Source organism: Glycine soja, chromosome 6 (genome assembly GCF_004193775.1).
Source record: "Glycine soja cultivar W05 chromosome 6, ASM419377v2, whole genome shotgun sequence".
NCBI classification, from domain to species: domain Eukaryota; kingdom Viridiplantae; phylum Streptophyta; class Magnoliopsida; order Fabales; family Fabaceae; genus Glycine; species Glycine soja.
The window spans coordinates 11,280,846-11,305,515 of NC_041007.1; the positions used below are offsets into that span (position 1 = coordinate 11,280,846).

Sequence of the window (24,670 nt, forward strand, 5' to 3'; positions counted from 1 at the left end):
TGATGAGAAGTTTAAGATACGTGACTACATGCAAACCAAATGATTTACAGGTACGATCAAATCATAAATGTTGAAGACTAGGGCAAGTGGCTAAAACACTACCAAAAAAGATCAAACAGGAGAGGAAGAAGAGTGCATACGGTGGGAAGTAAGTTAAAAAACACATAATTGCATATTGTTATATAGATAAATGATGCTTAAAGAAGCACCAATTCAGGAGCGCGACAGTGTACAGAGAACGGGAATTTGTCATTGAAATAGCCCCAGACAAATTCCTGAGTTAAAATGCAATTCCCAAAGTCAAACTTCAATTAACACTTAGTTCAAAAATATGGTGAGCTTATAGTGGTCTAGGAATATCATATTCTCAGAGTTCAGAATTGACATTAATACTAAGGATAAAGAATACGATTAGACAAATAAATGCTTAGCAAGGACGCTCTAAGCCGTAACAAACAAAGGCATTAGCAAAGTCATGGAGCTAAGCACGGAAGCGTATGGCAAAAGCTCAAGAATACAGATCCATAGTCCATACATATCAGAGGTAGGGTGTTTAAAATCAAATGGGAATACAAACACTGAAGATTTTACGACCTATAATCTGGATGTGTGGTAATTGATTCCACATACTACATGTGATTTCTCATGTTAACTAAGAAACTAATAGCTATGGCTTCCACATCACAGACAAGAAATCTTACTTCACAACAGGTTAAAAATCCATCTTTAACAGACAAATTGAACATCGTTAATTTCGCCACAAGTAAAACATGAGGAGGGCAAACTAGTTTGCACAACTACAATAATATATATAACTCAGTCACTCAAGTGATCAGAAGTTGCTATGTCTATGCCACAATGAAGTGGCTAGAATGTGTAATTGTTTGTTCTGACCTCAAACCTTCAAAAGCTGCATCTTGTTGGCAAAAGCAATGGCAATCCAATCGGGCTGGGCGGCGGACCACTGCAGCTGGTTAATTTCACAGCCAGCAGAGTACATGCAGACGGGATCAATCCCAGTGGGAGAAGCAAGCGTGGGCAATTCCCAAATAAGAGCCTGAGTATCATCACCAGCAGAACAAATATGCGTGGAGCTATGAGGAGCCCAAGCAATGGCGTTCACACTCCCACGGTGCCTCTCTAACTCCGCAACAGGGGTAGTGGGAGACCTAATATCCAAAATCACAACTTTATTACTGTCCATTAAAATGGTGGCCATGTACCTCAGGTCCTGTTTGTTCCAAGCCAAGCGGAGCAAAGGGGTGTCAGGGTGGGGGCTCTCGTAGATGATGGTGGAGTGCTCCTTGTCGCGAAGGTCGAAGATTCTAACGGAGCCGTCGGCGGAGACGGAGGCGAAGACTCTGGCCTCTCCCCAGGCGATGTCGTAAACCTCCTTGTCGTGAGCGATGAGTTGGGTTTCGACGAGGGTGCGTTCGATGTCCCAGATGGTGCAGGTGGTGTCGATGCTGGAGGTGGCGATGCGGTTGGGGTCGATGTCGTTCCAGTCGAAAGAGGTTAAGGGGGCGCAGAACTCGCTGGTCTTGCTGTTGTTGAAGAGGGAGACGGCATCCACGGAGTTATCACGGATCTCCCAGAGGCGGAGGTAGTCGCCGGAGGTGGCGAGGAGGTCGGAGGAAGAGGAAGGGGAGGGTTTGCGGGGGTGGAACATGAGTTTGGTGGGAGGGTAAGGGTGGTCGAAGGAGAGAGAAGGGTGGGGAGTTACCGAAAGGGTGTCAGGGTGGAAAGAGAGGATGTCGACGCGGTTGTTGTATTCTTCGATGAAGCTGCCGAGGGCGAGGCGGTGGGGGTGGGAGGGGGAGAATGACATGCCGTAGATAGGGTAAGGGGAATCGTAAGTGACGGAGTTTTCCGATCGGAGATGGGATTCTTCGGTCGAATTCTCCATTTTTGTTCTTGTTTCAGAGGAAGGAAGATCAAAAATGTTAGGTGGCTCAAAGAGACACTTGGAACTGCACTTCTAACTTCTATAACACTAGTCGCTGGAAAAAGTCGCACGTGAGGGGCGTGTTCTGGCATGCCTCAATTGACCTGACAGCTCCATTCAAAACCAAACCCCCCGTTACTTTTTACTTTTTAGGTCACGTTAAGTAACCGCAGACTTTTTTACAGCTTTTACTTTTTACGTGAGGTAATGTAATTTTTTTCAGAATATCTTTTAATGTTCAAAACAGTTTATGAAAGGTTTAAAACCATAGTTTATTGAAACAAAAATCAAATGTAGTTACTGTATCATATTCTTTGATGGGATAGGAAGTTAATAAATTATTAACATCATTTTTATGTAAATTTGTTAATATTGTTATTTCATAGTAACAAAATTGCCTATTTAATTCCTAAAATATGCATGTGGTGTCAATTTCATTATGAAAACTGAACATTACTAATTTATTTAATAAATGTTGTTTTTATTTTAATTAACGATAATGCCCAAATGACACTTAATTTGGTTACGTGCCAAATTCATGCTTGCAATGGTTGTTTCACATCAAAATACAATATCTTGGACTAAATTACCGTAACGAAAGATGATTTTTACTGTTGCTTTTAACACTAACTTGGTAACAGCTCTCTTGGTTAGAAGTTTTAAGCTTTGTTTTATTCTTCTCCAATTTAAAACTTCTTTGTCGCTGCAATTGTGTGATTTGTGTTGAATGTGTATGGATCGAACTCAACGGAAGGTACAAATCCAAAAAAAATTAAGGGTAAATATGAGTTTGTTTCTCCTTTTGGATACCATGGTGGTCCTTGTTTTATGTTTAAACTAATTCTCAGATTAAAAAACATATTTTAATTTGTTGTAGCATACATCAATATTTGTTAAGAACAATAATAACAAAACAAAGAGAAACATTTAAATAACAATCACATCTTAGAAATAAACAAAAAGTGTTGAATCAAATAAAACAAAAATAAAGAAATCTGTTTATTATTGTTATTAGTTTGAGGGGAAAATAATTTGTTTTTCCAAATTTGTAGTCACTCCTCCTAATCTTGTTTCACATTTGCTCTTAGAAAATATTTTGCTTAAATATTTAATATATCTTCATTATTCTTCCTAATCGTATTTTCGTTTTTCTAAAAAAACAGAGTTACACTATTTCACCACTAATTTTTGGATCCAAATGTACTAATGCGCTTGGTTGAAGAAAATAAACGAGCCCCAAAACACTACGGGCCCAAACAAATATCTAAACCAAATAAAGCCCAATCCAACTACAAAAGAAAAAGTCTACCCTTGGGTGTTTCACATGTTCAGCAAATAGACAGTGTGGAGAACTGGAGTCGGAAGGCACAACACAAGTAGACTGAAGTGGAATGGGTTGTTGAGAGTGAAAAGAACCTTTGAAAAGCAATATTATAAGCCCAATAGAATAATCTCCCTAGCCCAATTTAGCTAATCTCATATTTTGGTGTCAAATGTCAATACATACTAAATAATATTGTTGATACTTGATAATGAAATAAAAATATGCAATTTAAATAATTTTTTTCAAGCCTTAATTAGCTAACGAAGCAACTCGTGTTAATCTTGTACCAATAAAATAAAATAAATAAAAAATATTTTAGAAAATAAAAAAATATTGATGGATTAAACTTGTCAATATATATATATATATATATATATATATATATATATATATATATATATATATATATATATATATATATATATAACTCAAGATGCAACATAATTAATTTTAATCAACCAAATTAGTATGTCAGGTTGATATTTATTTTGGCTTAAAAAATCCAAGTTTGATGATTGATTCATAAGCCGCAGATTGAGTAGTTTTCATCCTTTTCAAATTAATGAACAAAAACTTCAAGAGACAATTGTAGAAACATTTTTTTATAGCATACAGTTGCTCTACACACAGATGTCAGTCAGTTTTCCCTACTTTTCATAGTTGATAATTAGCAGTGACTACACGAAATCTTATTTTCAGGCACTACTCTCTCATGGATAATTGTAACCAAAAATTTAATACAAAGTGTGTCAAGATGTAGTTACGTAAGAGAGGGAAAAAAACAGAAAGACTCATTCAATAGAGTTTCACTTAGCTCGTTCTCTTTTTATCTAAATCCATCATCAAGCTCTCTATCACGTTCTAAAACACATCATACTTATGGTTCTAGACCAATCTTGAACTACCGGATAAGATGCTTAATTGAGACCAATGCAACTATGCAAACAAACAAGAGTTGACTGACTTCCTATAACTTTACTGTCATGCGATAATGAAATATATATATATATATATAAGAGATCCATTTCCATTAATATAATTTTAATAATTATTATATTATTCTATAATTTTTAACTATATAATATTTTTTTTCTTAAAATTTATTGTTGTATTAAAAATTTCTTTCATATATATCATATATATAAAATTTTATATTAATCTAAAATTATTTATTATCTCTTTCATATAAATTAAACATCAACGTAATATAAATATTTTAAAATATACTAAAATATGAATTATTTAATTATCTTTTAAATATTATTTAATTTTAAAAAAATTTGACACAAATAATTTTAATAACACTTGAATATATCAAATTATAAAAGTAATGTAATAATTACCAAAGTTACAAAGTTACATGTAATTTGATTCATCATCTCTGCATATAACCAACATATTTTGGAATACGTTAAAATAAGTTGCAGGTTCTCCCAAAATAAGACATAGGTTTTTGTTAAGTGAAAGCGTGAAAATATATTAAGAAGAAATAAGAAAAAAAAGGGTGATCCGAGATTTGAAGTGTATGTGAAAGGCGAAGCTCTCCATAAGCAATTGGTATAGAGTGTAGATCCTCTAAAGTAACAAAACTATTAGTTAATATAAGACTAGTACAATAGACCCGATCACTCTAAATTCATTTTATATAATACTCATAATTATTTCATTTTATTTTTTTCTCTTTTCCGGTAAAAGAAAAATTATTTTGTGAACCACTATGGCCAACGCGTCAGCACTATCAATTGATAAATTAAGTGTATATTGATGTGAAAAGGTCACTGACCAGTGACCAATAATAATGTTATGTTAAAAAAAAGTAAATGAAATGGAATAAATGTGGACGTGTATAAAATTAAAATGGATCTAGTATGGTCAAGTTCATTGTACAATTGACCTATTAATTTTATTAATTTATCATATATTCCACCATTTTACTTTAAAGGATCTACACATATTGGTATAACCCAGTATCAATACTCATAAGTAAATTTTATGAGCTTCTTCAAAAATTCTTGTATTACTCGAGCTCAACAGAACGCCGAAAGGGACAAACAACCGAGTACGATTCTTGCCCAGGATTCAACCAAAGTAAATAAGAAAAACGGAAAGCCCAAATGATCAAATAAGAAAAAATAAAGGAATAACTTATATTTTCTTCAGCGATTTTGATCATTATCAATGACACTTAAAACAAGAATCTAGGCTCATGGACCTAAATCGAACACTATAAAAGCACTCTCAATGTTACTCTAATCTATTCTTGATACATGTCTTTGTGTCTCCAACTTGAGACAATGGGAGAACGACAGCACTGCCACCACTCCTCTCATGAATACTTATAATATAAGTCAAAATAAGTTGTCCAAAAACTCTTTCAATTGGAGCCATAATATAATTCATAATTTAAACTTGAAATTACTAATCATGTACCAATCAATCAAGCGATAGCCAATATTTAAAACTTGTTTTTACCTAAGTATAAACTACTCTCGCAGTAAAAAAAAAAAAAACACTAGTCTCGTAGTCGTGCATCGTGGGATCTAGAAAATTCTCACTGCATTTTATGTCACTACTTTCGGAATTGCTGGTATCTTAAACTTGGGGAAAAGATGCTGCCTTGGTGCCTGAAACGTGATATTTAAGATTTTTTTTCGAAAATATACATATCTCTCCATTATTTATCAAAATATAAATATTTATTATTCATAGTGTAACCAGGTTGAAAGTATCCAAATTTATATTATTTTTTCAAAAATTTTACGACAACCCATTGAGAGTTCGGATTGCCGACCCGAAATCTCAACATGAAATTTTTTGAAAATAAAAATTATTTTTTTTAGTATTTTTAAAAATAATATAAACAAAATAAAATAATAAAATCAGAGATATGATATAATTTTTTTAGTTACCATATGGATACTTAAATAAATTGTAGACTTAAGACACTTGAACATATTGTAAATTTTTCTAAAATTTAATTTTTATTTTGTTAATGATTTTTTTTCTTATGTACATTAATTAAAAAATGAGAAAAATAATTAATAGTCTTTAAAATAAATTTAAAAAGAGAAAATGATTTTAAAAAATTAATAAAAAACAAAATAAATAAATAATTACTAGATTTCAATTATATATTACATAGAAATTAAAATGCTGCACTAATTAAGATGAGAGACTGAGATATATAATAAAAGGATAATAACGAAACTTATTGATAAATACAATTGAAACACAAAAATGGCAAAATTAATTATAATTTGAAACATGTATTACTGCAGACATATCTTTATATTATTTTAAAATCCATTAAAAATTAATTTTCTTAAAAATAAAATTTTTTACAAAAATTGACGTTGAAAATTTGGGTTAGGATTTTTATAAATTTTTTAGAAAAACATAGTGTAAAGTTGGATCTTCTAATCTAAATTTTCATTTTCAATAATAAACATGTATGTTTTATAAATAATGAGAAAATATGTATGTTTTAATATTTAATTAAATTTTTATGTATGTTTGAGAAAAATATGTTTTGGTATTTAATCAATTGAGCATGTGGACTTGGTCCTACACTAACATAGTATGTCATAGCAACGTCATGTGTTGACGTAAACTTTATGACATAGGAAAAGTTTCGAGTGCAACTATTCATAAATGTCTCCAAGTAGCAGCTGTACAGCCTGTACTGGTCCGTGTTAATTTTTAAATAACATTTTTTATTTTAAAAAATAGAACAGAATGAATTTAATTAAAATGTGCTGTGAAAAAATTGTTTTTAATTATAAATTACTATATATAAAAATTATTTATTTTTTTAAAAAAAATTAACAATTGTTTTGAAAGTTATAAATAAAATATTAATTAATTATTTTAATTAACAATGTAATTTTTTTTACAGTTATAAATATATCAAATTAAAATTTAAACAAAACACTAAAAATAATATCATTTATCAAACACTTGAAGGTAGTGTATGATGGGAAATTGTATTTATAAATTATAATAAAAATTTGTATAGTATTTTATATTGAAAAAAAGGACATGAAAAAATTAGATTAATGCTTGAGATGAGATATTCGATATAGAAAACAAGATATTGAGAATAATTTTATAATGTATTTTTCTTATTATATTAATCTTTAATTATAACTTTATATAAATTTTTAAGATTCATGAAATTATGATAAATAACTCATTTAAATAATTATGTGTTGTAAATGTTATTCCACTTATGCTATTACAATGGAAGAAGTAAAACAACATTGAAAAGAAAAAACTGTTATTTTTTCCTCTCCCTCCACGCAACATGCAACTTTTAACTCGTGGATTTGAGATGATGCATCAAAAAATGAAAAAAAGGAATTGAATGTGATAACTAAGGTTGGCCGAAATAATCATTACAATTATTAATAAAACATATAATTAATAATATAATTTTAAAATTAAATAATTTTCCACTACCTTTTTAAAATTAACTTAATTAATGTAACTATAACCAAGAATTGATAAGGTTCAGTGTTTCTGGTAGTTTGGCAATACTTTTCTGCCGACGTCGGTTGTGGGTTGGTGTACGAATGAACAAATTATAGATTAAGTTAACAAAGGCATAAATTAAAGGCAACCCCATAACAGGAAATACGGATAAGAAATGTAATCTCCACATATGATGAAATGACAAGAAATACCGACCCATAGCTTGGATTATGGACGGAAGACCCAAATTTTTTAAATTTGTATCTTTTGTTTCTAGAAACAATGAGGATATTTAATTACTTTTTTTCTTAAAACAGATAAAATATTTTCAGGAAAATAAATATTTTTTCAAGCTCTCTTATTAATTAGGAAAGTTATTATTGTATCAAAATGGTTTAAATTCAACGTCCAATTAGTCTTACTATATTATTTTTGAACCATTTAAGTTTTTTGCAAGTAAAAATTTTCAAACAGCGCTTCAATTATTTTTAAGACCATATTATTTATAATTATAGTTTTAAATTTGAATTGCGATCATGATAATAATGAATTTATATTATATTACAATTGTAATATTTTCTTTTTGGCAAATGTAATAGTACAATATTAATTTAAGTTTCACAAGTGTAATATTACAGCCACGATTATAATTGCAAATGAGATTTGGAAACCATACATCTAATTTGACATGCATTATTCTACTTTCCACATATTAGATTTCCTTTCTTTACTCCTATGATCTAAGTATTTTTTTTAAAGTACAATAATAAATAGTAATATATTCCATTTTTTAAAGATTTCATCTTAATGTAAATAAGAAAGACTAGTATCAAACTCATAAAAAAAAATTCAGGAGAAGCAAAAAAAATGCAAGGTCATTTGTCTTCCTGGTTAGTTAAATATGGACTAATTCATAGATCATTAGATTTTTAGATTTTGATTATCAAGGAATCGAAACTTTACAAATAAAGCCCAATAATTGACATTTCATTGTTGTCATTTTATATGTATATGATTATAATTATCTACATTCCCAATGTGATTATGATGTGTCACCAAAAGGACTATTAACTAGTACATATCACCTTTTGCCGGTATTTTTACTCGTACTAGTACTTTTGAGAGTATCGTTTATATGGAGACCATGGAATGAGTTTATTTCCTTGACTCGTATCAAAGATAATTTGAGTAGGGCACATATTGCACGTAAAGATAAAGAATTATATGTATTTTTGGGTGTATCACTTTTTTACTGATGAGAATTGAACTTAATTAGAAATTAAATTACACAAAAAGCTTCAGAATTATCCAATTTATTTTCTATACCTATTGAAATTTTTTGAATTTTTTTTTTTCAAAATATTTCAATTTTTATAGATGAAGCATTATTTGATTTGGAAATCCGATCAAGTATTTGTATTTAGTTGAAAGGATGAAAATAAAAAAATATTTAAATTAAAATGGAGTGTAAAAGATGTGAGATTCATATGTAATTTATTCTTTTTTTTTGTTAAAATTTCATTTTTATTCTCCTATTTTTCAAATTTACTATTTTAGTCATTTTACTTTTTATTAAGATATTTTATCTTTCACTTTTAACAAATACACAATTGTAATCCTACATTTTTTAATTTAGATATTGTGTTCCCAATTGTTGAAAAAATCTACAATTTTAATTATCCTTTTCAATTTTAGACTTTATGTATTTTTTAATAATTTAAGTTCATTAACAATTAAATAATTTTAAAAAATATTTATCATGTGGATAATAAACAAGTATCAATCAATATTTATAAAATATATAGGTCAATATTTAAAATTGGCCATAAGAATCAAAATTATGATTTTTTTTAAAGTGAAAAAAAAATGTGTCAACTAAAAAATAAGAAAATAAAATCATAAAATTTTTAAAAATAAAAGATGAAATGTATTAACTAAAAAATAAAAAATGAAAACTTTCTCAAAAAATATAAAAATAAAAATTATATTTTAGTCTACTTAATTTATTTCCTTTCTCCTTTTGCCTAACACAAATTAACTAGGACGGTGCAAATTATAAAGGTGGAATTGATCTAAGCTACACATGTGGAAGTCATTTCATGTGACAGGGAAAATCACTATTGGAATGAAATTAAGATGCACTACTTTTTTCACAAGCCGACTCAACCGATGTTTTTATTAAAAGTCAATTTTAATGAGATTTATTTTAAGTAATAAAAAAATTATTCAAATCATTGAAAATTTATTTTAAAATTATTCTTTAATTATTGATATCTAAAATTAGTTATTAAATTTCTGTAGTCAATCTTGTTTAGCATTTTTTTGGTTAATAATAAAATCAAAATATTTAATTTTGTTTTGAGACATTATTATTTTCTGGCAAGATTATATTAAATTTTAAAATTTTATTGCAGATATTTCATGGCAATCTTTTTCAATAAATTCGATATGTTTTTTAACACAATATAAATGTAATATTGCTAAAGAGTAATTTTAATTCTCACTGTCTATTTAATTTATTCAATTCTAATGTAAAAAAACAATAAGTAAAAGAAAAGATAAAACATTTTTAAAAAAATTCGTGATAAGAAAGTATAAACAAGAGGGAAAATAATAGCATTAGTTAATGAAAATACTGAAGGAACATATGAGATCTTATTTATGAAAAAAGAAGAAGAAAAAGATCATAATAAAATAATGATTCAAAAAAATATTTATGTTAAATAAAATAATATTATTTTAAATTTGCTACTAAATTTTTAATTTTTAACTTAAAATCAGAAATTAATTTTTTTAATAGTCTGAAGGAATGAATTTTCTCCTTGATGTTTTTTGTTTAGATTACAAGTGAAATAAAAAATATATAGAAATATAAGAGAAATGAAATGGAAAAAGGTGTTTTTTGAATGGATAAAAATTGAAAACAAATGAATAAATGTGCTTGTTTAAATGAACAAAATGAAAAAAAAAAATGTGTTTTTTGAATGGTTGAAAATCGAAAACGAAAAAATAAATGAAAATTTCCTTGTTTGTTTAAATGAACAGAGAAAATGTAGACAAAAATATACAAATCATACAAAAAGTATTTTATACTAATTCAAAAAAACTAACATTTGAAAATATTTTATATTATAGACAAAAGCCCATTGTCTAATAAATGCTTAAAAAAATATTTGTATTAATATGTGTCTCCTTATTTCTATCCACTTCATTTAGACCCGAATAAGGGCTTATGCTTTATGAAGACCAAGTCTTGTGTGAGGTGGGAAAGGAAGGAGAAATCAAAGTCACTTTGATTGATATATTTATTAAAAATTCGGTGTACCTTACCTTACCCCAGCCGTCCAATGAATGAAAACCAACCATTGACAAAACATATTTATCACACATGGGAATGGCCGATATCTGCTGATTATTACGGTGCTATGACTCAGTCAGTCTTCAAACCCAACCATACGCTATGCACTATGGAGTGCAAACCACCCTCTGTCAAGTGGATTTCCACTGTGTTTGATTTTGACGTATGAATGAGGTTCATGAAAGAAGGTGCTGTTTGTTAGAGGCCAAACTCAATTAAAAGTTTTAATATATTGCTCGATTCTATGCATTTTTTATCCATCTCACTATTATCTCATAAATAAGTGAATGAAAATGAAATCAACCGTAAAAATAAAGTTTGATAACTCTTTTTTTACGGGTTGCTCGAATTAACCTTCATCCTCTCGTGTTACTTCTTACAGCTCGTACGCACACACACGAGTTTTTTTCTTCTTCTTTCTTTCTTCTTTTGCTCCCTTCTCCTTCATGATTTTATATGGTCACTGGAGAATGAAATGTAGTTGCACATTTGTGCCATATAATCAATTATTCTCAAACTATAATTTTTTATGTCTTCACTTTGTTTGAAAATTGGACTTGGGACTTGGGTACTCTCTACTTACTTAAGGTATATAATTGATTATGCAAAAATGGCATAATCGATTGCATGCCTTCAATTTGTATAGGAAAAGGTTTTCGTATCAGAGTCATTAAAATGTTTTTTTTATTGTGTTAGGGTGAAATGGGAATTTGATTAATCATTAAATTCTTCATTTTTTTCTTATTTACCTGATTACTTGAATTCAAATAAATTATTTTTTACACTCTATTTTATCTTAATTAAACAATCTTATTTTCAACTCTCTTTCATCTCTTTTTATTAATCACACTTTCTTTCGTTTTCATCCATTTCTATTAAACACAATGTTAATGTTATTCTTCCTATAGAGGAGAGAACCGAGTTTCACCCTAAAGCACGCAAAACTTTCAAAGTCAAAAATCATTTACAAAAGTATTCATATATACCTCACTTCAAATAAAATAAGTGAGGGCTCAAACTCATGAGATACCAAATTTAATTAGAATCTACGGTTAATGAAAATATTTTAATATTTTTTTAATTATAAATGTTAGAATTTTATGTTTTAATAATTAATTTGGAGTAATATTATAAAATAATTATATTAGATATTTATTATTATTGAAATTTATTTTATGTGATCAAAGGTGTTATGAACTTAAATAAATATATGTTAGTATTGATCAATTAGTAAATAAAAAAACCTTTTTATTTTAATTAACACACTAAAAAAAATTATAGTCCTCAATATACTTAATTTGAAAATTCATGCTCCTTTCTCTCTTTTCTCCGACTAAAGAGAGGCTAAGATCCTATCAAAAACTCAACATATTTAATTGAAAAAAGAATAATAAAATCACTAATTTAGTGAATAATTCTAAGATATGTAGAGGTGAATCTAGTTGGCTTCGACATAAGGATTAAAGAAAACTACGTAAATATTAAAAATTCCAACAATAAATTATCATATACAGTAAAATTATTAATTCTTATAATAATTAATTTAAAATTTATATAAAAAATATTTTATAGTTAATAATGTAGATATTATATTAAAATTAAATTCTTTAAGTTTTGATGTTTTTACCTTTTTTGAAAAAAAATCAGAAAAACAATCGTGAAATTATGTATCATTGTCACAATATTCGGAACATATTTTACAGTTTATAGGATGTGTAAAAAGAACTTTCTTAGGAGGAGTAAAAAAAACTTTATTTCTGGTGAGATGTAGAGCTAGCTGCCGACCCGACAAAATAGAAATGATATCCAAATTAAACATATTAAACTAGGGTTTTCAATTTTCTCCCCTAGAGCTGAAATTTTTCCGCTAGACTTGCACACATATCAAGACACACATATAACCCCTTTTTGAAAGAATAAAATAACAAATTATAATTATAAAATTTAAAAATACACAAAAGGTATACCTTGCTAACTTCTTTTATAAAGCAAGTGGTTATAAGTTAACAAATTATATATATATATATATATATATATATATATATATATTAATATATATTCTCCGTCCTTTTATATAAAATTATTCTTAAAAAATATTTGATCATTTTATAAGACTATTTTACAAAAAAATTAAGGATAATTTTAAAAAACAATATAAATTATTAGCAAATTTAATATCTTTGATTAAATTAACTAATTTTATTAACGAACATAAATTAATTGGAAGGATTTTATAAAGAGGAAATGAACGTGATATATATTAGAGTATTTGAATACAAATATTAAGAATGTAATTGTACTAAATATCTGATTTTTTTTTTGTGTTATTTTATAATGGTTATACCTATTTTAAGTAGATTGCCTTTTATAGAGATACCCATAATCTATAATCAGTATTAAAAAGTATAAAATTTTCTTCTCAAAAATTAAGGCTAATGAAATAATAATTATTCTTTTGAACGTATAATTAATCTTAGTATAAATGAATAATATCATCATGATAATAATTTGAGGTTTGATACACAATATGATATTTTAAAAATGTTTTTAATGTCATTTTTAAAACTCAAAAAGAGTTTTAAGTTGTATTTGATTATTTTTTTGTTTTAAAAAGTATTTTTAAAATAATAGAAAATTTTGTTTGATAAAATAATTTTGATTTTTAGTTCTAGAAACCAACTATTTAATTTCCTCCATTTTTATTCAAAAATATACATATTATAATTATTGTTGTCAGTTTTATCGTTTATATCATTAATCGTCATTATTACCATTGTCAATTGCTACTTTTGTTGTCATCCTCAAATGTATGACATGGGTCATGAAAATGACGAGAAAAAAAATAATGATAATAACAATACTAACAATAATATAATGATGATTATGGTATTTCACAACAACAACAAATATGTCATTAAGGATAAAAAGGAACAAGTGGTAGAACAAAAGAAAAAAAAATCACCAACAAATTAAGTGCAATAAGATAAAAGATCTCGATGTATATTTAATTTTTTTTTGTGTGTGACGTCATTTTACTATTAATATTTTTGTTAAACAAATATATATAGTACATTTTAATATTTTTATTTAAATTTAAGTCTTTTATATTATTTTTCTAATTTACAAAATAAATAATAATTGTTAACATTAGTAAAAAATATATAAAATATTAAATATAAAAATATATTAAATAAAATAATACAAAAACATTAAATAAAATTAAAAAAACATACATTAATTAAATAATTAAAGTAAAAAAAAATTAAAAATTAAAATCATAAATTTTTTTATAAGTTTAATAAAATAAGAACTTTTAATTCAGAAATTATAGATTACTTCCTTTCCGTCCCTGGGTAAGTTAACCTTAGTGTTTTAACAAAGTCTGCGCTCCTGACACAATCTACGTAGCATGATCTGTGGCCTTTCTCTTTTTTGTGTAGTGTGGGCCACATATTGCTGATGATAAGCATGTGCATGGCCTGTAGAAGATGCTATAGTACATTCATGGGTTGGAATGTGCCACCATCATGTGTAAGAATTTGCTTTTTAACTTTCTATAAATATGTCTAATGTAAAAAGACTTTGTACGTGATTTCCACCGAACCAATCCAACGGGTCACAATAGATCTTTTCCACATGGTTTTTGTCCAATGTATTGGTGTTCTTTTTTAAATTGCATTTCCATTAAAGTATATAATACAAATATATAATTAATATTCGAGATAATCAACTGAGTTTAAACACTACGTTAGGAGGATCTTTATCGGAGCTAGAATCATTCAAAATAAAATCTTTCGTTTTGATTGGTTATCTAGTTATCTTGTGGCACACGGATCATTTGATTCTCAAAGGGTGGTTGACACTCCTTGAGCTAGAGAAGTATAAATATAAGAGACAAAAAGGAAATCTCTTAAGATTGGCAAAAGGACTAAAAATGATGAGTGCTTGATGTACAAAAGGACATGTTCTATGTTTCTAGTGTTATGCCTTAAGCTTGTACAGGATATGTTTAAAGCTTGTATGCTTTATGTGAATATTAATGTATGTTCCAAGGGTATTCATTGAGACATTGTCTCTCGTTAGTTTATTTTAATGCCATATTAAGCTTTCATTATGTCCTTATGTTTGATGTTTTCATCAAGACCCCTTTAATAGGATGGAGTGAATAACCACTCATCTATTGTAAACGCTATTCATCAAAATTACACTCATTCATTATATATGTTAACCCACCCACACAGTCTAACCACTCCCCTTGTATCTATGTTGATCTTCTTAACAAATAACCATAGTTTAAGAAGACAATAAACAAAGCTGAAATCATGGCTAAAATGTAAACAATTAATATCAGAACAACTGAACAAAAGTCAAATGCCTCGCTCCTTTTGTAAAAGCATGAAAGGCTCATAAGCACAACTCAAATCAATGCAACACAATCCCAACAACGTTTAGCTACCACTAGTAGTGGCTCTAAAAGATGACAAAGGAAGCTAAATAAATGGTGTCAAAATGATAAACAAAGGAACACAAGTTCTGTCAAAGGAGAGCAAATAAATGTTTGATATGAAACTAATTTGTCTAATACAGAGAGCAAATTATTATTTTAACCTTTAAAATAATAACAAAACGGTAAGATTTGTGCATGGTTCACAGTAGGGACGATAAAAAAAATAAGTAAAAAAATTGAATTGAAACCTCCCCTGCCTCCTTATATAAATGCATGATGTGATATACTTTAGGCTTATATTTCTTGAAACTGCTCACTCCTCACTTCCCTCTTCCCACTCCCCAGATCCCAAAGGAGTGTCTTTTCTTTTTTTATCAAGTTTGTTGTTTATATTTAACAACCTAGAGTTAAGGATTTTTTTTGTGCTAATTAGATTTAAGGATTTTAAATAATGGACATAAAAGTGCTTTCTTCCGGAGTTCAGTACTCAAATCTGCCGGAGAGTTACATCCGACCCGAATCGGAGCGACCTCGTCTTTCCGAGGTTTCGGAGTGCGAGGATGTTCCAATCATCGACTTAGGTTCTCAAAATAGAGCCCAGATTGTTCACCAAATCGGTGAAGCCTGCAGAAACTATGGTTTCTTCCAGGTCCTGTCCCCTGGGTTTGAACTGTTTGAACATGTTGTCAATTTTTTTATTAACCACTATTTGTATTTATACAAAAAAAAAAAAAAAGAGAAGGAGAAGTCTTAGGTTAATTTTGAATAAATTAAAACAGGTGATTAATCACGGGGTGGCTTTAGAAGCGGCAAAGGAAATGGAAGAAGTGGCACATGGATTCTTCAAGTTGCCAGTGGAGGAGAAGCTCAAGTTGTACTCGGAAGACACATCAAAGACAATGAGACTGTCTACTAGTTTTAATGTGAAAAAAGAGACGGTGCATAATTGGAGGGATTATCTTAGGCTTCACTGCTATCCATTGGAGAAATATGCGCCTGAATGGCCTTCTAATCCACCCTCTTTCAAGTAAGTCTTCTCTCTCAGCCATACACCTCTTAGTGGACAATTGCTGCTTGCTGACTTGGTCTTCTTACAAGCTTCTTACATGTTTTATAAGCATGTGACACTTTTGGATTTATTAAAACTTTATTTCTGATGCAATATATATCACGCCTCTTTTACTTTATGATGCCATCAGTGTTCCCCCTTTTTTTATAATTACTTTTATACCAAAGAGATCAAAACCTTTTTATATGGTAACATTTTTAAGATTTGTTTTGCTATAAAGAAAACCATAAAAAAATATGCATATATAATCACATAAATATTCTTAATAAAAACACAATACAAAATAAGGATACTTTAGTCTTCTCGTTCCATCCACTTTTGGACGGATTAAAAAATACTCTTTTGTAAATTTTCACGTTGTCTTGTCTTCTTTTCTGAGATCATATTAAAAGTCGAATAAAACACTTCTATTCTTTGTCATGTGTTTTCTCTCTCCCAATTCTCTTGTTTCAAAAATAATTAATATCAACTACTTTATATTTTCAATCAAATCAATAAAAAATAATTCTTCAAATAATAATTAAGTATTTATTATAAAGTTGATAAATTTATTATATATAATGATATATAATTATTTTCTAATAATATAAAAATAGACACTCACTCATATGTATATATTTTCTTCTTTAGTTATATAAAAATAGAGTTTAGTATCTATATATTAATAATATAAAATATTTTTATACTATTGTTCGTAAATTATCATTTGAATTATTTTAAAATAATTATTTTAAAAAATAATAAATTTATCATAAATAGAGAGTTATAATTAAATAATTATATAATTTTTTTACGCTAAATCACTTTTTCTCAAAAAATATATCTCTATTAAAAAATGTTTACCATAAACAAGAGTACTGTTAGCTTTTCAATATAAAAACTACCTCTATCTTCTTGTTCTTTCTACTTTTAGGTGAATTACAAAAATTAGTGAGTTTTTCGTTGTCTTCCCTCTTGTACCATACTAAAAGATAAGTGAAATACTTTTATCACTTTTTTGAGTTTTTCTGTTGTTCTACGTTCTTGTCCTCCCTATTTCTCTGCTAAACAGGAGTATTAATGTAAAAGCATTTACATTATTAATAAACTAAACAAATTATTTTTAAGGTAATTATTATAAAATTTTATCACATATGACTATATTTAGTTAGATTTCAGTATAAAAATATATCTTTATATTTTAATAAATTTATTTTTATATTCTCTCATCATTATTATTATTTTATAATTAATATCATCTTTGTTTCATTATAATTATTTTCTTAGAGAATTATTTTTTTCAAAATTATCCTTCTATCATTAGTTTATTTTTTATTTCTGTAACCAATATCATTAATATTATAAGTATAAAAAATCAATTAATATTACATTTAAAAACTAAAATAATAATTATTTTAAGTCAAGTTTTTTCTTATTACACGACGCTTGTTGTGGGAAAGAGAAAATTACACAAATTTATACATCCTTCATTTCAAAATGAGTGTCTCATCAGAAAAAATCGCAAAATAAGAATTATGCTAGCTTGTAATATTAATTATTTTTTCTTCTAATATCCTTAATAAGTTTTACTTTAATTTTTAATTATAATACTTATACTACTTCTTTTACATTATTCAATAACATTAATTTTTTTGTCTATTTAATAAAAAAATTTAATTTGTGTAAAATAAATTAGGATAAAACTCATTTTAGAACCGGAAGAGTATATAAAAAATATTTTTAGAAAGTACAAACAGAAACTTTTTAGTTGTGCACGTGTCTGTTTCAGCTTTCATTACTTATCATCTTTCCTTTTGGGAAATTAATTGGCGCAAATTTCATGATAAAGTACAGTGGTCCTGTTTTTTAGGCATGTTCTGTAGTTCTGTTGGGGATCATAATCGTATTCAATAAATAAATAAAGAGTGCATTTGAATAAAAGAAAAGAAAATAGTTTTATTAAAAAATATAAGAGAACATGTTTAAAAATTATAAAATAATATAGTTTTACACATTTTAATAAAACACTGTTGTTTTGACTCCCTTGATACCAGTTAATATTTATCTAAAATAAATAAAAATATTTGTTAACTAATATCCTTAGAATACTTATTAAAAACTGAAAGATTTTTTTTTATTAAAAATCATTTGTGTTTGCTTAAAAATTATAACGAGTATATTTATACATATTTCAATAGAAAAATTATATTTTTACTTTCTTAACAAGTGCTTTAAAAATATATATACATATAAAATTTATATATATACACGTTCATTAAAAAAATAAGTTTTTTTTTTCTATCACTTTATTTTCTTTTAATCTATTTTTTACAGACGTAGTTTCTTATAAATGTTTTTTCTCCGTTATCAATTATTTGCTTTTCCTGTAACGTAACTAAAAACTGCATTCCCTTAAAAAAAAAAAACTAAAACCTTACATATTCATTATTGTCAACCCGTGGTGTTTTGTTTCTTTGGGACATATCAATATATTTTCATAAACCTACATAATTTATATTTTTAATTTATTATTTCGTTGGCAGAAGAAATAAATTTTATATTTCATAAATAAGTAATATTTTTTAGAAATAAAATATTAATAAAAAATGACTAAGTTGTGATTAAATATGATTTCAAGTTTTAAATTTTATTTTGAGTAAATTAAAAAAATATCAATTTCAGTTGAACTTAATCATTTCCAATTTGCAATACAAATATAATTTTTTTTTATCTTGATTCATCACTTTATCCGTAATTAATCTTTATCCAAAAATTTAATTAATCATTTTTAATGAGATTTTTTTCTTTCGATCATATCTTTTTATCCATAATATTTAAAAATCTTGCTTAAAACAACTAAATTTAATAGCATTTCGATCAATAACTTGTTTGTAATATAAATAGAATATGATTATTGGTTGATAGAATTGTGTTTATGTGTTAATTATTTTACCAAGTGAATGTTCATAACAGTACTAATCACTTATAATAATTAATATAAAAACATCACAATAGTCGTTAAATTTAAAACGTTACCTTCTTGACTTTTGAGTCATAATTTTCAAATTTTTAAAGGAAGGATTAGGTGGTGGAGGAGGAAGACAAAACAGGAAAGCAAGTGAAATGGATAAAAAATAATGTGTTCAAATTAAATTTTAATGTAAATAAAAAGTATTTTAAAAGAACTCTAAGATTTAAATAAATTATAAAATTATCTTAATTTTTTTATTTTATCATTTCTATTTTCTCCCTAAACTAAAGATACCTAAGCATATGTTTGTTTAGGCTGAGAATAAGAAAAACAATTTGGAATGGAAAGAAAACATCAGACTTTTTAATTCCATTGTTTGTTTGGTAATGTTAAGCAGGAGAGAAAAGAATATGCTTGATGTGAATACTAAATAAAAAATAATTTATTTTCAAATTTTTAAAAAATAGGAGTAAAACACTCTTGTAAAACTAAGAGAAACATAGTAATCACATAAATTAATAAATTTAGTTGGGTTGATTGAGTAAAATATGAATTATTATAAATTTTTTAATATATATTATTTACGTATAAAAAATGTAATATAGTTAAGTAGAATGAATTAAGCAAATTTTCCCTTTAAATAAATAACATAAAAATAATTTAACTTCTAACTTCTTTTTTTCACTTTTTTTCCTATATCAAATATATCCAAAGTAAAAATAATCACCTTTATATAAAGAATAAGGATATGCACTCATCTTCACATGTTATTCATTATATCAATACATATTATTTTTTCACATCACTTTTTATTATATCTTATCACTTAGTTTATTTATATTATTTTCTTACTCCAAAGGTCAATTACGACCCATGTGTATATAGAGTATTGTGCTTATATATATATATATATATATATATATATATATATATATATATATATATATATATTTTGATAGAAGAGTATTTTTCTTATATAAATATAACATATTGGTAAATGATAAAGCATTAGGTTGGCGGTGACGTAAGTAGATACTTCCGTGTTGACGTAACCTCTTTACTGATTGATCCTCAGATCTGCTGCTTGTCCCTACCCCTGTACCACAATAACGTCTATCCCTTTTTTTTATATAGTCGAAATATTTCGTTATATGCTGATTCTAATCAATTATATCTCGAAATAAAAAATAATGTCTAACAATTTTATAATAATTAATGTATCATATCTAACAGATGAGTAAGATTTTCTTGACACTCTCATCTTATTATAATTATAATCGTAAGTTATTTTATATATTATAATAAATAATAAACTAATAAAAAAATAATCTTATAAAATCAATTTTATAAACATTAATTATTATATTTTCTTCAAACAGAACGAATATTATAAAATAAAGAGAGTATCAATTATTGCGGGGAAAAGTTAGATCCGCAGTCTGTCTAGAATGCGAGCATGTTGAATTATTGATTCTCATGTTCAAACAAGTACAAATTATGTTGAATTATTGAATTATTGATCAGTTCTTTGATACATATGTTAAAGATATAAAAGTAAAAAAAGTTTTTATTTTAAAAAATATATATTACTACTTCAAAAAAAAAATACAACCATATATTCCATTACAATATAAAGTCGTTATTTTTATTTTTTAATATGTATATCCTAAATATACAGACTGATTTCAGTAAAATCTTTTATTATATAATATGTATTTATAAATTTGAATTATATTTAAATAAATGTATTTAAATATTTAAAGAATGATTTAACTAAAAATTAGAGCTTCTTTATTTTAATTTTTTAACACATTATTTTGAAACAAAACCACGATTTGATATTCCTTCAATTACAATTTGATTGACCTTTTAGTTATAAATAAATAAATTTTAAATTAAATTATAATTTTAGTTCCGTTAATTTTTTAAATCCATAATTTTGATCCCATAATTTTTAATTATAATATTTGATTTGACTGATTTTATAAATTGACAATTTTGATCTTCTTATAGATTATTAACTAATAACTGTGATGGATAAAATTATTAAATTAATTATAAATAAAAAATTATTAATAACTTTAATAAAAAATTAATAATCTTTAATCACAAGTATTAAAGTTTATTAAAGTATTTAATAATTCATAGATTTTGTTAATTTTTAATAATTAATATTTTAAACTAATTTATAATTAAACTTTATAACTCAATTAATTACAACTATCAGTTAATAATCTATGAGGCGAACTAAAATTTTTAAATTATAAAATTAGAGAGATTAAATGTTACAATTAAAAGGACTAAAATCATAAATTTAAAAAATTAGAGGATAAAAAATTAATTTAGCCTAAATTTTATATTGATTAACGCTTATAACTTTTTAATGGAATATTAAAAAAGTTATATTAATTTTGCACCGTAATTCGACTTATTTGTGTTATTGAGCATCAGCATCATTCCAATTATAGAAAACGCAAACGCATGTGATGGATGGTATTTACACTTTTAGTCTCATATTTTTTTTGAGGTTGATTGGCATTAATTATTTGTGTTATTAGCATCATCATCATCGTTGGAATGTTGATTTTCTTATTTTTTTTTTCTCCCCAATTTAATCTTTTTATTTTAAAAAGTTTATAATCTTGATCAAATTCCTAATATTTCATATGTTTTATTTCTTTTATTTTACCCGATTAATCTCTAAATCTAACATATTTACTTAATATATCATCAAAATTATGTTTGAACCGAAAACCAAATTGGCGGATGAAGGAAGCAAAATTACAAAATTTTGTCTCTTTGATTTGGCATTGGCAGGGAAACTGTTACAGAATACTGCACAATAATTAGGGAATTGGGGTTGAGGATACAGGAATACATATCAGAGAGTTTGGGCCTAGAAAAAGACTACATAAAGAATGTATTAGGGGAACAAGGGCAGCACATGGCTGTGAACTACTATCCACCATGCCCAGAACCAGAACTTACCTATGGATTGCCAGGGCACACTGACCCAAATGCACTTACAATTCTGCTTCAAGACCTTCAAGTTGCTGGCCTTCAAGTTCTCAAAGATGGCAAGTGGCTTGCCGTTAGTCCCCAACCTAATGCCTTTGTCATTAACATTGGCGATCAACTTCAGGTAATTCTAACTAACTACTACCTCTTTTATTATGTATGTGCAAGCCTTATTTCTTGGGAGCATTCACTCCTGCATACACACCTAACCTAACTTGTTTCCTAACCCCATATAGTCATTTCTTAAACTAATATTAATTTTGATAGATAAATAACATTCATTTTAGAGATTTAGTAGAATAGTAGAGGTATTACATATACTAGTGGGCGCCACACTTGACTTTTCATTAAAGATACAAGTACTTGGCATAATAGGGGCCAGAAATAAATTACGAAATAAAAAACAGAAAAAATATTTTATAAAAACTAAAATCAAAATTTGTTTACTATTTTTACATGAAATAAAAATATATTTGAGTGTTAGAAACATTCTGTCTCCCATGTCTTTCCTTGTAAAGTGATTTGATACTTTTAATGCAGTGTAAAGGGGTGCAAGACATAAATAAGTGATGTCAACCTAACAGTACTTGAAGTTTTATTTAGCTTGATTTAGCTTTTCACATTGCATGTGTGCTTACTTTTTATGGTGGAGCCTAGTCTGGCAATGGAGCTGGCGCATGGCCTACACCCATGTGGGCTTTATGTGTTTGGGTCTCAATAAGCCCAAGTTAGATAATTTAGATAAGGTCAATTATTTATAGCTAGAATTAGATAAAAGCATATGACAAAGACTATAATATTTTTTTTTATCCTTTGAAATTGAACATGATACCAAGAAGTTTATAACACTCATACATCTTACTCAAACAACTGAACTAGATCTCCTTATGCAAAGCCAACAATATGACTACATAAAAAGAAAATATCAGACTAAAATGACTATACTTTTTACAAGAGCAGTTATATTTACAAATGGACGATAACATTAATATGTTATTAGTCAAATTTAGTTTTATCATCATAGACACAATGGGGGATCTGGGGACACAAAATGGAAATGTTGCAAAACTCCTTAGATATCATATATTCTCACCTCGGGTTTTGCTACCCTCACCACCCACGTAAAAATGAATTTTTAACGGAAATACGTTTCTTTTGTACAAAAGATACAACAGAAATGTATTTCATCTCTTTACATTTTTTTGAAAAAAGTTGGGGCTAGAATAGCAATGTAGAGGGTGAGAAAAAGAACTCCCATATCATACAGGTTTCTCTAGTGGGCTAGATCTTGTTGTCTTCAGAATTTAGCCCATTATCGTAACAACCAATTTGATCATTGCCCTTGAGTGCTTTGCAGGCTTTGAGTAATGGGCTTTATAAGAGTGTGTGGCACCGTGCTGTTGTCAATGTTGAGAAACCAAGGCTTTCTGTGGCTTCATTTCTTTGTCCAAATGACGAGGCATTGATAAGCCCTGCAAAACCACTCACCGAACATGGATCCGAAGCCGTATACAGAGGATTTACATATGCAGAATACTATAAGAAGTTTTGGAGCAGGAACTTAGACCAAGAACACTGTTTGGAACTTTTCAAGAACAAGTAACCCTTTAGGTGTGATTGGCAAGAACCAAAATAATGCTAATAAGAGTATTCTTTATAGTTTGTTTTTCACTGCTTTTGCCGTTTTATTGTTAGTGCATTTGGTGATGGCAAATTATAGTTTGTTACACAACTTCAATATGTCAGAGTCAGACGCTCATCATTTCTCGTGTGGTCATATTAATATAGCTGCAAGACCGAACTGCTTATTATTTTGATTCATGTGGAACAAGTTACATTTCCCAAGAAGCAATCGTACTCTAGTAGCTTTATCTTGGGAAGATAAAATGGCATGTAATATTCATATGTTGAACCTTCAAAATTTCCTAGCGCTGCTCATGCATTCTTGGTCATAGAGAAGCGCTACGGAAAAGTATCTTAAATTTGGAACTTTATTTTTGTCACAATTCTGAGAATTATGTTTCACAAAATATCTGTATCATGGGTTGGTTGCTATCTTTTATACACCTGGAGATAATGCGTTTGCTCT

General features: G+C 27.3%; 2 protein-coding genes across 2 annotated transcripts; one reads left to right on the top strand and one right to left on the bottom strand.

Moving 5' to 3' along the window:
- Nucleotides 1-411: 411 nt before the first annotated feature.
- Nucleotides 412-1,999, bottom strand: LOC114415627 (protein TRANSPARENT TESTA GLABRA 1-like). Its single transcript, XM_028380412.1, has one exon. It carries the CDS (start codon nucleotides 1,904-1,906, stop codon nucleotides 896-898), a length of 1,011 nt encoding a protein of 336 aa, XP_028236213.1. The 5' UTR covers nucleotides 1,907-1,999; the 3' UTR covers nucleotides 412-895.
- Nucleotides 2,000-15,833: 13,834 nt separating this feature from the next.
- On the top strand, nucleotides 15,834-24,596 carry LOC114415630 (protein DOWNY MILDEW RESISTANCE 6-like). The gene is made up of 4 exons (XM_028380415.1): nucleotides 15,834-16,193; nucleotides 16,324-16,571; nucleotides 22,381-22,705; nucleotides 23,939-24,596. Exons 1-4 carry the CDS (start codon nucleotides 15,996-15,998, stop codon nucleotides 24,182-24,184), a joined length of 1,017 nt encoding a protein of 338 aa, XP_028236216.1. The 5' UTR covers nucleotides 15,834-15,995; the 3' UTR covers nucleotides 24,185-24,596.
- The last annotated feature ends 74 nt before the right edge of the window (nucleotides 24,597-24,670 follow it).

What these genes read in the sequence shown, in the direction of transcription:
- LOC114415627 (XM_028380412.1), bottom strand. Translation starts at nt 1,906, where the DNA reads ATGGAGAATTCGACCGAAGAATCCCATCTCCGATCGGAAAACTCCGTC.
- LOC114415630 (XM_028380415.1), top strand. Translation starts at nt 15,996, where the DNA reads ATGGACATAAAAGTGCTTTCTTCCGGAGTTCAGTACTCAAATCTGCCG. An exon ending in TCTAATCCACCCTCTTTCAA is followed by an intron (nt 16,572 to 22,380) that starts GTAAGTCTTCTC and finishes TGGCATTGGCAG; the next exon opens with GGAAACTGTTACAGAATACT. An exon ending in ACATTGGCGATCAACTTCAG is followed by an intron (nt 22,706 to 23,938) that starts GTAATTCTAACT and finishes AGTGCTTTGCAG; the next exon opens with GCTTTGAGTAATGGGCTTTA.